Below are 15,605 nucleotides of genomic sequence, written 5' to 3' on the forward strand. Positions count from 1 at the left end.
AACTTAAGATTTATTGATGGTTATAGTAAGTTAAATTGATATACTTTTGAGTTAGTTTGGTACTAAAGTTGAAATGAAATGAACGAATTTTATTAGTTAATTTTTATATAGTATTATGAATGTTGTTGACCAATTTGATAAGTAAATGTTTTAGGCATGATTTAAATATGTTTGAATGTGAAAATGTGTTGGTTTCTATATTAATTGTAAATTGTCCGATAGGGCTAGTAATGCTTCATAACCTTGTTTCGATGACGGACACGGGTTAGGGGTGTTACACGTAAAGTGCATACTGGCGCACAAAGTGCATCTTGGCACATGAAGTGCATCCTAGCACATAAGGGCATAAATCCGTACACAATCCAATCCTATGGCAAGCCAACTATATCCGACATAGCCCGAGCAACTAATAAGGTACTAATGTTCAATTACATTTTGCAATTCAATACATATGCCAATTCTCAATTATATTCACAACCACAATCCTATTTCATGATCAAATTCCATACATTTCATATTATATAACAATTTTCAACTCAATTTTCCATATCACATATCATAATTCAAGTATTTCATGTCATTTTCCACATTAAAAAATAAATATGGTCTCTCACTAAGTATGGAAATGATGTGATAATTAATGTAAGTTTTTTGAATTATTATTTAATTAATTGAAGTTCGAAAATGGAATTAAATTAATTGGTCATTGTGAATCTGTTGAATGTAGAAATTAAATATATTTTCTCATAGATTCTTTTATGATAAAGTTCTTATGATTTTAAAAGAATTAGAATTGGGTTGAGAAAATTATTTAATGGAAAAATTAATTTAAAATTAATTTAATAAATAATTTTCATTTTGGGAAATAGAAAAACATGTACTAGGTTGGATTAAATTATAAAGTGTTGAGTTAAAATTCCAAAAAATACGTATAATTAGACCCAATATAAGAGATGCCCAAAACCCCTTATATTAAACTTGAGGGGGGACAACCCTAGTAAAATAAATAGGGTTAGTCGCCCCTCTTTCTCCTAATTCAACTAGGGAATTGTTTTTCTATTAAATAAGCATTAATTGCATTCTACTAATTCAACTAAGTTTCACTTCTTCTCCCTATAAATAGAAGGCACCGGTAAGGCTAAATACACAATTTTGAGATATTGTTATTTTGCCTGAAAATAGTCAGAATTTATTTCTAAGTATAAAATAAATTTTCAGAAATAATAATTCTTCTAGTTTCTATAAGAATGAAAGATTTACTTTCCTACTGAAAGTAAGAAAATTATTTATGGTTTTGTGTTTGATTCATAATCTTTCGAGCCCACACTCGAAGTGATTCGTAGTACGAGAATAACAGAGAATATCATGGGATTGAAAGCCGGGAACGTCAAGGATCCGTCTTACACAAAGCACATGTACCTTTCGAGAAAAGTTTATTGCAATAAATATCACCAATCGACTCAGTTTTCAAATTTTTATTTTTCCACTGTGTAAGAAAACTATTTTTGAATCGGATTTTTTTCCAACACCACACTTGTCCCATCTTCGATCTGTAACAAAAAACTCTTATATCTAAGATCTTTCGTTCCTTGAACACCAATAGAGAAACACACACATGGTTAGTATCTCCAGAAGCAATGAACTAGTGGTATATTGAATCCTCTATTAAGAAAATTCCAATCATAAAGAGTTTCATACATTTTCCCTAAGTGGCTAGGTAATTCTTCCACTCTTTGCAATTGGCCATGAAGTGCCCTTTCTTATTGGAGAAGAAACACTTAGACTTAGATAAGTCTTTATGTTTCTTGGCTCTCTTCCTTTCCACCTTAAGTGGCCCACAGGGCTTAGTCTTATTTCTCTTAGCATGGTTTCCCTTCCTTTTAGAGGAAGAAACAACCGCTAAGTTTGTTTCTAATTTTTTAATCGGTTGAATATAATTCAACATCAACTCATAGGATTGCAACTTCTTCATCAATTGTGTAAGCATAGTTTCTTGTTCCTAAGGTTATATGCAGCCCAAAAGCCTGCAAAGTCCTTGGACAAGCTTTGGAACACCATTTCAATTTGTGTGTTCTAGTCCAAATTGGCCTAATATCTACAACCTTAACAAAATAACCCATAAAAGTAATAATATGGTCTTTTATTGGAGTACCAAGTTTTTGTTAGGCATTCATCAAACTAGTTATAGCTGACTTTCGAGCCAAGATAGCTTGGCCTCTGAACATTTGCTCTAGTTTTTCCAATATCGCTTTGGTAGAATCATAACTCTCCCGTTGCTTATAAAAAGTACTGGTCACGCTTGTAGCATATAATAACAAGCTCTCATCAGATTCTTTCCAACAATTTCTAGCCTCAACTTGGTTAGCCGAAGGACATTTATTATCAAGAATTGTCTTAAGTTTCTCACAGCTTAGGACAACCATAAGGTCCCTTTTCCATTCAGTATAGCTATTTTCCTTCAGTTTGTTCTCAGTAAGTATGTTTAATAAGGGAGTAGATGCCATTTTCGAGCTGGAAAAATAAAACATCCATTCATCAATATTTTTGTCTTAAGCAAGTATTTTGAAATTTTTTTTTTGTAACATTCAATATACATTAAGATGACGCATGTGTTACATTAAACCTTGAAAACATTAGTAAGTCATTAAAACGATAACTGCTACACCCATTGAATTAAGTCACCTTAAGGCAATCTTAATCAACTAGTAAGAACATAGATTTTCATCTAATTAGTATGTGAACGTAATCTCTTAGGTATTCACATGTACTAATAATTGTTTCATGTTTGTTCATCATTTTAACTTAAATAGAGTTTCATGGGAAGTTACTTAACTATAATGATCTTGAGTGTATAACCATCAACTCAACATCTATCATAAGATGTACCACAAATGATTCATCTTAGGACGATCTCACTAAGTAACATGTATTGACTAGTTGTCCTCTTTTAAAAGAAAATTTTCTTCGGTGAATTCCACATTATAATAGCTACCTCAGGGCCGACAAATTATCATATGTTATTCTAAGATAGTTATGTCTTTCTAGGAAATCTCCTTAGTGGAATCCATATGACAATACCTACCTTAGGGTCAAAAAATTGTCAAGTCATTACAAGAGACCAATGATGGAGGTCGTAAGTCTTGTTTAGGGACCTTCTCTCACTCAATCTTTTATAAAACAAGCAAGGTTTTTAATGTATGATTTCAATCATGAATGATTAAAATGTCATGACAAGAACATGTGCCATTTTTCCCTAAACTATATAGCATGCTTATCATACATATGTATGAACATACTTTTCAGTCAATTTAAATATCATCATGTTATAACATAAAAGTAGATAATTAAACTGAGTTTGACCGGCCAAAGTTTCCATGATTTCATACTAGAAAAATAGATAATAATTTTTTTTTTACATTTATAACCCCAAAACATTCTTTGGGTCTTCTAGGTGAAAGCCAAATATTCTGGCTTTAGATTTTCTAAACTCCAAACCTTGAAAAAACATCAAAGGGATCTACCGTCGAACCATCATCGCCACCACAGGTTATCGTTGTCACCGCTGTTGATGTCACTGTCGGCTTTCATCGATCGCCCCACTACTAGTCTTTTGCTAGTTGGTTGGGTTGGGTTTGTGCCGTCTTAATCAATTTGGGATACATCTCAGTTCTTCGGGATTCATCGAAAAAATCAATTATAAAAAACTTAAGACTGTTTCCGGCTCATATGAATTATTCTAAAATAAATCAAAATAAAACCTACATAAATATGATATTCCATAATCTAATTACATATCCCAAAAATTTAATAAAACCTGAATTTATACCAATCAAATATCTAGGAATCATAACTTTGGCACAATTACTTTATCATATATATAGTAAAATAATTAAACTATATTCATTCACATACATAACTCAAAACATGCATATAATTACAAGAATTCCACATATTGAACCTAGCTCTAATAAAAATTGTTAGAAAAATACGGTTAAGAAAAAGATTTTCAGTTACAATGAAAGTTTAAAATTTTTGAAAATTGGGTTGATTTGTGATATTTATAAAAATAAACTTTTCCCGAAAAGCACAAGTGCTTTGTGCCAGAGGGATTTGTATCATTCCCGGCTTTTAACTGAACGACCTTCTTCACTATCCTCATACCCCAAGTTCTATTGAGTGCGGGCTCGAACAACAAGAGCCAAACACAAAACAGGAAACAATTTAATTATTTTCAGTTGGAAAGTAAATCTCTCAAATAGAAATCGATAGAAATTGTAATTCCTAGAAAATATAATTTATTCTTAAAAAGTAAATTTCCACTATTTTTTGGCAGAATAACAATATATGAAACTTGTGTGTAAAAAATTATATGAATAGTTCTACCAATACCATTTATGTATAAGGAGAAATATGAGAATCTTGGTTGAATAAAAATAACACAAATAATATTTATTTAATAGAAAACACTTACTAGTCTAAGTTGGAGAAAGGGAGGGACACACCTTAGTAAACATTACTAGGGTTGCCGCCCCTCACCTATCATATGAGGGGATTTAGGCCTCTTTTCTATTAGTCCAATGATATGTGCTTTTTAGATTTTTGACCCAACACTTTATAATTTAATCCAACTTAATATTTGTTTTCTATTTCCCAAAATAGATATTTTTTTGTTTAATTAATTTAATTAATCATAACTAAATTAATTTCCCAATTAAATAATTTTCTCAACCCAATTCTAATTTCGTTAGAGTCATGACAACTTTACTAAAAAAGAATATATGAGAAAATATATTTAATTTTACATTCAACAAATTCATAATGACTAATTAATTTAATTTTGTTTTCGAACTTCAATTATTTAATTATAATCAATTAAATAATAATTCAAAAATCTTAAATTGATTCTCAAGTAATTTCTATACTTAGTGAGAAATGTATTCATTTGTGAATGTGACTCGTTTCTCTAACTTTACTATTTCCATTTATTTATGTTCGTTTAGTTCTTCGTGAAATTAATGCATGGTTTCAACAAGCTAGGGGAGGGACCAATTGGACATATATAATTATGGCTTAAACAATTTATAATTAAGTTTTATCTTTTCGCCTATTAATTATAAACTTATTTAGTCACAAAGTCATTCCATTATAGTATTGTGACTAAGCTCTCCCTAATTGCATACTATTACAAAACTACTAAGTGCTCATAAATGACCTTGTCATAAGTGTGTTATTCTCATAGGGTATCCTTAATCTTTTTGGGATAAACTTCTTCTCCCAATATGATCCTATTTTATCTCATGATAACCATTACATATTTCTTCATGAAAAGCCAATTACTATGAAATAGTAATCAAGCCATTTATTATAAAGACAAATGACAGGTGGCTACTATTACTTTTCATCTATCATGTACTACCGATGAGAGGATATCATCTACCCATTAGTTAGGTTATGAATTTCACTATTGTGAACGATGCCACATTCTACAGAAGTCGTATACCCAAAGCCCCAGCTTTTGGTTCCTTATCTATTTGAACTCATGATTTTACTTACATCAAATTATGCGAGTCATACATACATAGTACATCATCCATTCAGGATTAAGGTATGCCACACTATGAACATCACAACTTAATAAATCCATAAACGGATCTAGGATCTATTCTACTTGGATCCTGCCCGATGTACATAAATCTAGTCAGTCACATCTATGTCTCTATCTTTGGGGAGTCAACTGCTCCGATGCTCAAGCAAAGTATCTCCCCGATTAGACTTGATTGATGACATATTAGTCTTTCAATTGATTTGCTCATTTTCAATTAGACTAAGGACATATTTAGGTTCATCTACTAATACAAGTTGTCTTTCCATATTACAATCCGATCATATAATACCCCTTAATATTAGTTAAACATTAAGTAACCAGTGAGCCAATATTTACTTCCATTTTGCTCTACGTGTAAAAATATTGAGGACAATATAAAAAGGGTATTAAGGTAACTAATGTATATTCTATTAAATCAATTTATTTAAAAATTACAAGTATACAAAATAAATATACTACAATTAGGACATCAAATCTAACACAGGAATCATATCAGAAGCCAGCACGAAGCTTTAGAAAATTGCCTATGAGCCAGCTCGTAAATAAGTCAACACATCGCAGGCAAAATCGGGGGGGGGGGGGAGGGGGGTGGGGGGAATGGGACCTTGGCTTTCCACTACCATGTTTTGGTTCGCTAATGGTGCTCAGCTCATTCTTTCCTTCGGGGATATTGAACTCCAACTCATATTGTTCAGTTGTAACCCTTAATATTACAACAATCGTCTCATCTCATCGAACCTTGTAGTGCATCGAACTAAACCACCCACACAAATAGTCCTGTCCAATCTCTTCACCACCGTTTTTCGACGACCCTCCACACTCATACTACTACCAACCTTTCCACCCTAGTTTCCTCTAATCATTTTCGATAAAAATAAGCTAAAACAAACCCTTCAAGCTACAATTAACCAATTGGGCTTACCAATTACATGAACTACATGCTAGTATAAACTACGCCAATGAAATATGAACTTCAGTCCAAAGAACATTTTCGAACACAGCTTCGAGCCCTATGGTAGCTTTACACCTGGCAATTTTAAATGTTGAAATGGAAAGTAATAATTGGCAATGCTTCTCGATAATGTGTTGTAATGCATAGTCATTAATGCAAATTTATAGAGGCGTGCACCCTCAAGCAATACTGATCATGCGTACATCTCACGTGCATGCTCTTGACATTTCAAATTTCAAGCGCTAAACAAATAATTACCACAAAACACTTTGGAGAACTGAAAACCTAGCCACATTATAACCTCCCTCGCAACTGGAGGGGAAATTGTTATACCCTAACCTCTCGAGAAGTTAACTTAATCAATTCCTCGAACACACTCTTCAACTTAACACTCACGAAGGTCCCACTTATTAATCACTATCTTTAACTCCAGCTACGACGTCACATTTGAGATTATTAAAAGCACGTCCAATCACCACCCTACCTAGACTTATAGTGGTGGAACACTTAACCGCTTGCCTTTGACCCACCTATAAGATCTCAACATGTGGTGTCTTGAAAGGGTATATAAAGCTCAAAGCTCCTACAGGATAGAGGGTTCTCTCTCTCTCTCAGAACCGGAGCTAAGGATATATAAAGCTCAAAGCTCTCAAAAGATAGAAGATTTCTCTTGTTTTATCATATTTTAATATTTTCTCTATTATATTCCTATTATATTTATAACAAACTAAAAACAAGTTAAACTGAGCCATTCGCACATGATAATATAAAAGATTTTTATTTGACTTTCTACATCAACTCGCTCTCTTGGGCATGCATAAAACCAATCCAATAATAAAAGGTTAATATGCAATTTACTTCCTGAATTTGTCTAAAAGATCTAGTTGAAACTAATAGCCAATTTGATGGTGATATGTGACAACCTTTAAGTATGCTATGCGACAGACATAAATTATTTTAAAATATATATATATAAATTAATAAATAATTTTTTTTACATCAAGAATGAACATAGACAAAAAGGTATCTAGTTACATCTGAATCTGGACATATTTTTAGTACGTTTATATATATATAAAATATTAGTTTTTAGGTTATTATTATTTTAAAAGTACATAAAATATAAATTTATAAAAATATATAAATTTGGACAACCATATGTCTAGGTTTATTTTTTATGTAAAAACCTTTTTTTATATATTTTTTTATTAATTTATATTTTTTAATTTTTTAATTTTATATATATTTAATTTTATAATAATATAAATAACCTCATATTTTATAATAAATAAAAAATATAAATTTACTAAAAAATACATCTTGAATGCTAGACAAATTGGTGTCCAGATTTAGATGTATCTAGACAACTATTTATTCAAGCTCATTCTTGATGTGAATTTTTTTTTAATTTATATAATTTTGAAGTTTTTATTTTTAAAATTTTTGCTTGTCACATAACATGCTAAGAGGTTGCCACGTGTCACCACAAAATTAGCTATTAGTGCCACTTCAACATAAGTTGAGTGTTAGTGTGAAGGTACCAATCTAGGGAACGGAATATAAGTTCAAGTACCAACTAAATATTTTTGGATACGTTCAAGGGGCAAACTACATATTAACTCAATAATAAAATATGGGTTCGAATATCGAACCGACAACTTCCAACTCAATACTATAACACAATATAAAAGGTATAAATAAAAAGATAAGGAGAGAGATCCACTTCCACCAGTGTAAAACTAAAGTTATTTTTATATCATTTCGTATATTTTTGTACGATTAGTATTTTAATGATTCAATTGTCATATTTCATTCATATATATTATGCATATCAAATTTGATATAAATTAAAATTTTCTAACTATTTGTTTTATGTAAAATGCTTTCAACCATTCTATAAATATTAACATATACACTTTTTAGATTGATATGATAAGAATATTAGACTGGTTTGAAAGTTTACATTCATGACGAGTACAATTATATTAACAAATTCAACAATTAGATAGTTAAAATATTAATCTTATGATAATATACAAAATGTGGTTTTACATTGATGTAAGTAGATCCCTCCCAAAAAGATAATACATAAATACGATCTTGTCAATATTTAGCCTAATATCATTTTTTAGGCATCAAAATTTAAATAAATATATAACATCTTGAATATAATTAAATTATGGCATACCCACGATGTGGATGAAAATTTTATTTAATAAATATATAAAAGAAATTGATATGAAAACTTAATATAACTTTGATTGAAATCGTAGAATTGAATTAATGAAAACTATGACGCTTTTTGTTCAAATCTCATTATTCCCTAGGAATGGCAACAAGTAAGATATTTGTAGGTATTTTTAACTATTCAAAGTTAAATTTTGTAAATTTGTCTAAAAATCTAATTCCGCTTATTATCGGTAGGTTATTCAAATATTACTATCCGAATATGAAATTAATACTATTGTCCACTGAATATCAGAATCCAAAGAAAAGAATAGTTCAATATTTTCAAATCAATTTTTGCATATCCAAATTTACAAAATTTCGACTTTGAATTTGTTAAAAATTCTTTCTACATATATAAAATCAAAATTGTAAACATTTTGTAACAAGTGGATTTGAATATCCGAATTTAAATCCGTATTCATTATCTGAATAAGCAATACAGATTCAAATAATAGATATTCAAGATATTTATCTGCATCAGCTCTAAATTTGTAATTGATAATAATTTCAAAATCCAAATTCGCTCTAAATTTGTAATTGATAGTAATTTCGAAATCCAAATTCGAATAATACTCAAAACCACAATATTCGAATCCGAATCTATAAACTAAAAATTGAATATTCATAAATATCTCAATCAACAATTCAAATTACCATCTATATAATTCCTCTCGTGTGTATATATTTCTTTTAGATTTATCAAAAGATAAAATAAAATAGAGTAGCTTAAGCTGAAATCGATTAATGACTGTCCGATTATCCATTCATTCATTATAACAGTATAGATTATGACAAGTGAAAACACATAAACACCGCATTAATATATGAATTTCCAGGTTTGCAACTCACGTAAAATCCACAACCATAGTAGAAAAACCAAAACAATTTGAGCAAAGCCAAAAAATAAAAACATAGGATCTTACAACTTTTCACCTGCATTTTATTCACCACAAATAAGAAAAGAAAAATTGCCTTCCTGCCTCCCAGCATTTTGCTCATAGCAAATATTCAAACAACCTATATCGACTCAGCTGGATCACAGGTGAAAGGGGTGCAGGAGGTACACATCATGAAAGTCTCATTCGAAGGTTTCGAATTTGAACAAAAGGAGAGCAAGTTAAAAGAGATTAACAAAAATGACATATTAAATCAGTTTCAATCATCATGTGAGGTTTTCGAAGAACCCTGCAAAGAATGTGGTGACGTAACCTGTTGAGGAGGTGGATCATCCGAATTTTTAATCTCCGAGTTCTGATGTTTCTTGCTCACAGAGTCAGTGTTCCATGCCAAATCAGAGAGCTTTGACGGCAGAGGAGCTTCAGACAAATGGGCTGTTGGTGACATTCTTTGATATGGTAAGAGAGACGTATCCAACACGGATAAAGGGACACTTAGACCATAATTATAAGGGCATCCCATGTATGGGTGATCGAATCTGCAAGTTGGCCCATATTTGCAGAGACCATACATAGCATAGCTAGAACATATGGCTTGCCCCTACATATAGAAGAACGAGAAATAATCAACATAATTATTTTGCTTTAAGTGATGGGATTGTTAGAAATGGCCATCTGCATAGCTTCATCAAAACTAATTCACCTGTATGGATACTTAGCTAAATACTTGACAGGGTGAAGACTAGAGGGAAACTAACAGGTCTAGAGGGAAGCCCGAGTGGGCCAATGCTGTTTACTGCTGAATTTGCAATCCTTTCCTTTGGATGATGGTACTTGCAATCAGATCCATATTTGCAAGTGCCTGTGTTCATATAGTACCGACATTTGGGTTGATCAGGTCTTTCAGGAAAATCTGAAGCAGACGTTGATGACAAAAGCATCTGCTCAGTAGAACCTGACTCAGCGGGATTCATCAAGTTGTAAGCGAAATTCGATCCAAGAATACCAGCAGAAGATACAGGACTCATATTTCCCTGATCAGATTTAAATTAGAAATGACCAAAACTAAAATAAGGTGGAATGGGAAATTTTCAAACCACTTTTTAAAACGCAAAAAATGCATTGTATAAGGCAATATAGTTGCAGTAAACTGTCAAATTCATACGTCAAACAATAAAATGCATAGGTTACTTCAAGCATGTCCAAAAAAGAACAGGAGAATATGGGTATACGAATTTGTAAAATAAATAGTATTATATTAACGTTTGTCTAAGACAACAGCCACTTGTGTGAATATAAAAAGAGCATGCCCTTACAGATATCCTCAGCAAGCAGCCAGGCAACAATTGAGCACAGATAAGGGCATCTAATGTTCCTAAGGTTGTACTCATTCAAGAGAAATTATGTTTCTGATGGTAAGTGAATTCATATGAAAAATGGAGTAAAGCCAAATTTTATAATAACATCTCAATGCCAACCACTTTCAGTGAGAAAAAGTCAGTGATACCATTCGTAACCGACAAAAATGCTAAAAGCAGGCAACTACAATGCTAGAAACAGATAACTGAAAAAAATACACACAGTAAGTCTTTATGGAAAAAAATGATTAATTGCTTTCCCTCAGATAAGAAAATGCACATCATGAGTCCTTCCTGATAACCATGCAGAAAACCTTGGGGACCAACCGGTCTTAGCTGCATGTGGTAAAAGAAAGTTCATAAACAACTTTTTTTTATAATCAAGACCACATCACTTTATTATCAAAACTGCTAAGGTCCTGCTCTTATCACATTATTCAAATATCCAGTGATTCAACATACAACATTCAATTTAGCTATCTGAAGGCACATAGAGTTGAAAGGAGATCAAGACTGTGTTTATGCTTGCAAAGAAACATGGGGCTTGCTCTGGAAAATGAAATCAACTTAAACAAATATAAAAATCAGTGCAACATACTTTGCATTTTACACTGTAAAAAAGAAACTCTTTAGAAGGACAGCACCTTGCAGAATTTTAATTGTACTGACCACAAAAATCTGTAGCCAGAATTTCAGATGGGCATTACTGAACATAGGAAGAATTCACTCACCATGTAGGTGCTCCAACCATGAGCAGGAATTGTGTTTTGAGAAGGAGAAAAAACAACAGGCATGTAGCTTTGGGTTTGTACACGTGGTCCAGAGACATGAGGTGGCCTCGGTAGTGACCATGAGGGTAATCCACCAACATATGGCACACCTGATGGTGGCAAAATCGATGATCCCACAGCATTTGCAGGTAAGCCAGCCCCAGGTGATGCAGGCTGGGGATGATGGAACTTGCACGCAACTCCAAACTTGCATGATCCAGTCCGCATGTAATAAGGACATGATTTTTCTTCCTGATAAAAACAGAAACGGCATGAGACAATAGATGGTAAAGGAAGCACACAAAAAAGAAAAAAAAAACAAAAAAAAGCACCTGACGCATAGGGAGACCAAGAATGTTAAATGTAACAGGTCCGGCCCCATTCCTGTCCTTTGGATGATGATATTTACATGTGGATCCATATTTGCAAGTTCCAGTCTTTAGAAAGTACTGCAAGGTTTAAAGAAAATTTCTACATTAAAATGTTTTCCACTAGAAATACTTTGAACATCAGTTTCCCTGAGAGAGAGAGGGGGGGGGGAGGGGGTTATGCATCACTTCACCAGGTTAAACAAGGAAACATCAGCACAATAGTGAAATTAAGATGATAGTCTCTGCTGTACGATGGGTGAAACAGAATAATCAACGTACAGTACACCACCAATAATAAAAGAAACAACGAAATGATGGCTAGAATAATCAGAAAATTCCATTTCACTGCATATCATGTTAATATGCATATGTACAAATCTTGTCTGCTATATATATACAAGAGCTACACATACCCAGCAGAAAATGGCAACACAAACATTTCCAGAAAAGGGAGGTTTTATAGGCTATAGCAGGAATCCACTAATCCTAAATGAGAAAGTATATATACCCCACAGTCTGGCTGTCCAATTCTTTCAGGGAGTTCTTCTCTGTATTGCCCATTCTGCACCAAATAACAACATACTCAACCAGTACATCAGCAGAACAACTTTATAAGAGAGAGAGAGGCACGCTGAGGTTAAAAAAACTCCACAAGTGAGATTAAAAAACAAAACTGCAAGTGTTCATTTTACTATACTAAAAATAAAGCAAGAATCTGAATCCACTGGTTTTACATCTTGAAATTATCAGTCACTAAATGTCATCCACTTCAAAAGAAGACAAATAAAAGCTTTGATTACCTGAGCATCATAAACCGGATGATTGAAACGACAATTACTTCCATAACCACATGATCCAGTCCTTAAAAAATAAGAACAATCCGGTTCACCCGGACGATCAGGGTACGAGGCTGATCTAGAAACACCCACCTCTTGATTGTTATCATTAATTTTTAACCGCATAATTGCTTCTGGAAAGAGAGGGTAAAATCCCCAAAATTAACCAAATCAGAATCTCCCAAGAATGCACCAAATGAACCATTTAACAATTGAAATAACAAACTTTAAACCAAATTTACTGCAACCATAATTTACAACAAAAAAGAAGAAGAAAGAAATAAGAAAAAAAAACAATTTTCCGATGCTCCAAAAAAAATATCAAACGTTTCAATTTAAATTAAAATATGAAAAGTTACTTTTCTGTCCATTACAAAAAGAAATTTATGATTTACACAAGAATTTAAAACATTGATCACAATGGAAAATGATCAAAACAACAGAAAATTTCTTAAAAGAAAACAGAGAAAAAACTATAAAGTAGGATTAGATCTTTGTATAATTTAAAGTAAGATGTAGGGTGCAAAGAATCGGTGTTACCTTCAATTTTATCAGCGGTTTCATTCGACACAGCATTGTTCTGAACTTGCCGATTATCAGGCATCGGTGATGGCAGCACAGAATTTTGTAAAACCGTTTCTTACTTTTTGATCAAAACGAAAAAAAAATAATGTAAGGGAATAAATCAAAGCAAATGCTGTCGGATTTCAAATAAAAAATCTTTGATTCAATATAAAATGATGATGATGATAATCAAGAGAGTGAAATAAGAGAGATTTTTTTTTTCGTGTGAAAACTAAGAAAGAGTTTATAAAGAATCAAAAAGTGAAATCCTCGAAAATATTCCAATTTTTTTCAACATAAAATTTCTTTTTATCTTTAGAGTTATGAAAGGGAAATGCCGTTTATTTTTCATTTTTCTTTAATTGCGAAAAACCAGAAAATTTGTAAAATTTTGAAAGGATTTCATTTCTCAAGTAAGCTTCTTTCAGGTGCACCGATAATAAATTTTCTTTGGGTTTGGGGGTGAAAAGACATTATTACCCACACATGATGATAAGGGCTAATTGTAACAAACATCCTAAATTGCATCAAATTTTAAATTGATCTTTAAACTTTAAACTGTTTTAATTCCATCCTAATTTTTTCTTGGATGTTAATTGGTTAGCATTGATCAAGTAGCTTTTGTAATGATATGTCACTAGGGAGAGCTCAATCACGATATTATAGTAGAATTACTTCGTGACTAAATGAGCTTATAGTTAATAGGTAAAAAGTTAGAATTAATTTATAAATCATTTGAGCTCTAATCACATACGTCCAATTGATCCCTCCACTAGCTCGTTGAAACCAAAAATGAATTGCATGTTGAAGAAAATGAATAAAAATTGATAGAAATGATAAAGTTAGAGAAATGGGTAACATTCGGAAATGAATGTTGTTTCTCACTAAGTATGAAAATGACTTGAGAATTAATTTAAGTTTTTTGAATTATTATTTAATTAATTGAAGTTCGAAAATGGAATTAAATTAATTGACCATTATGAATCCGTTAAGTATAGAAATTAAATATATTTTCTCATAGATTCTTTTACTATAAAGTTATCATGATTTTAATGGAATTAGAATCGGGTTGAGAAAATTATTTAATTGAGAAACTAATTAATTTATGATGTTTATTTTGAAAAATAGAAAAATATGTATTGGGTTAGATTGAATTATAAAATACTAGGTTAAAAGTCTAGGAAATACATATAATTGGACCTAATACAATAGTGCCCAAAATCCCCATCATAATACATATGAGGGGAGACACCCTATTAGTTACTCCTTTATCCTAATTCAACCAGTAGATTGATTTTTCTATTAAATAGACATTAAATGCATTCTATTAATTCAACTAGGATTTCATTTCCTCTCCCTATAAATAAATAGTATCAGTAGGGCTAAAATTACAATAAGTTGCACACAACTTTTGAGATATTGATATTCTGTCCGGAAATAGTGAGAATTTATTTCTAAGTATACATTTTATTTTTAGGGGATAACAATTGTATCGATTTCTATAAGGGAGTGATTTACTTTCCTACTGAAAGTAAGAAAATTATTTATGATTTCCGTTTGATTTGTAATTGTTTGAACTCATATTTGAAGTAGTTCGTGCTACGAGAATAGTGGAGAAAGTTGTTCGATTGAAAGCGAAGAACAAAAAGGATCCATCTGGCTCAAAGCATAAATATTATTTTGGGAAAAAAATTTATTACTATAAATATCACAAACCGACTCGATTTTCAAAATTTTTATTTTTCCACTGTGCAAGAAAACCTTTTTTGAACCGGATTTTTTTTCAAACAAGTGGCATCAAAGCCATGTTGTGCTATGTTTATAGTATAAACTGATACCAAAATTTTCTCTCTTCTTCATGGGTGATTAATTTTTGATAAGATATGACATTCTTATAATTATCAACATGTTTAGAGATATGCATATGAATAAGTGTATGTTATTATTTTATTATTTATATGATAAAGTATTTTTGCCAAAGTTATGAATCGTAGAAATTTGAATGTAATTATTATTATTTTTGG

At 31.5% G+C, this 15,605-nt stretch overlaps 1 protein-coding gene across 1 annotated transcript; it reads right to left on the reverse strand.

Moving 5' to 3' along the window:
• Positions 1-9,703: 9,703 nt before the first annotated feature.
• On the reverse strand, positions 9,704-14,022 carry LOC107954710 (zinc finger CCCH domain-containing protein 3). The gene is made up of 7 exons (XM_016890350.2): positions 13,558-14,022; positions 12,982-13,151; positions 12,690-12,743; positions 12,143-12,259; positions 11,772-12,062; positions 10,441-10,716; positions 9,704-10,283 (listed from the first exon to the last, which is right to left on the reverse strand). Exons 1-7 carry the CDS (start codon positions 13,619-13,621, stop codon positions 9,942-9,944), a joined length of 1,314 nt encoding a protein of 437 aa, XP_016745839.1. The 5' UTR covers positions 13,622-14,022; the 3' UTR covers positions 9,704-9,941.
• Between the last annotated feature and the right edge of the window lie 1,583 nt (positions 14,023-15,605).

Source organism: Gossypium hirsutum, chromosome D07, assembly GCF_007990345.1.
Source record: "Gossypium hirsutum isolate 1008001.06 chromosome D07, Gossypium_hirsutum_v2.1, whole genome shotgun sequence".
Classification (NCBI taxonomy): Eukaryota; Viridiplantae; Streptophyta; class Magnoliopsida; order Malvales; family Malvaceae; genus Gossypium; species Gossypium hirsutum.

Bases quoted from the DNA above. Each gene is read 5' to 3' on its own strand.
- LOC107954710 (XM_016890350.2), bottom strand. From the start codon at position 13,621: ATGCCTGATAATCGGCAAGTTCAGAACAATGCTGTGTCGAATGAAACC. The intron at 12,744-12,981 runs GTAATCAAAGCT...TATTTGGTGCAG, and splicing joins ATCCGGTTTATGATGCTCAG to AATGGGCAATACAGAGAAGA. The intron at 12,063-12,142 runs GTGCTTTTTTTT...TGTTTTTATCAG, and splicing joins TTGGTCTCCCTATGCGTCAG to GAAGAAAAATCATGTCCTTA.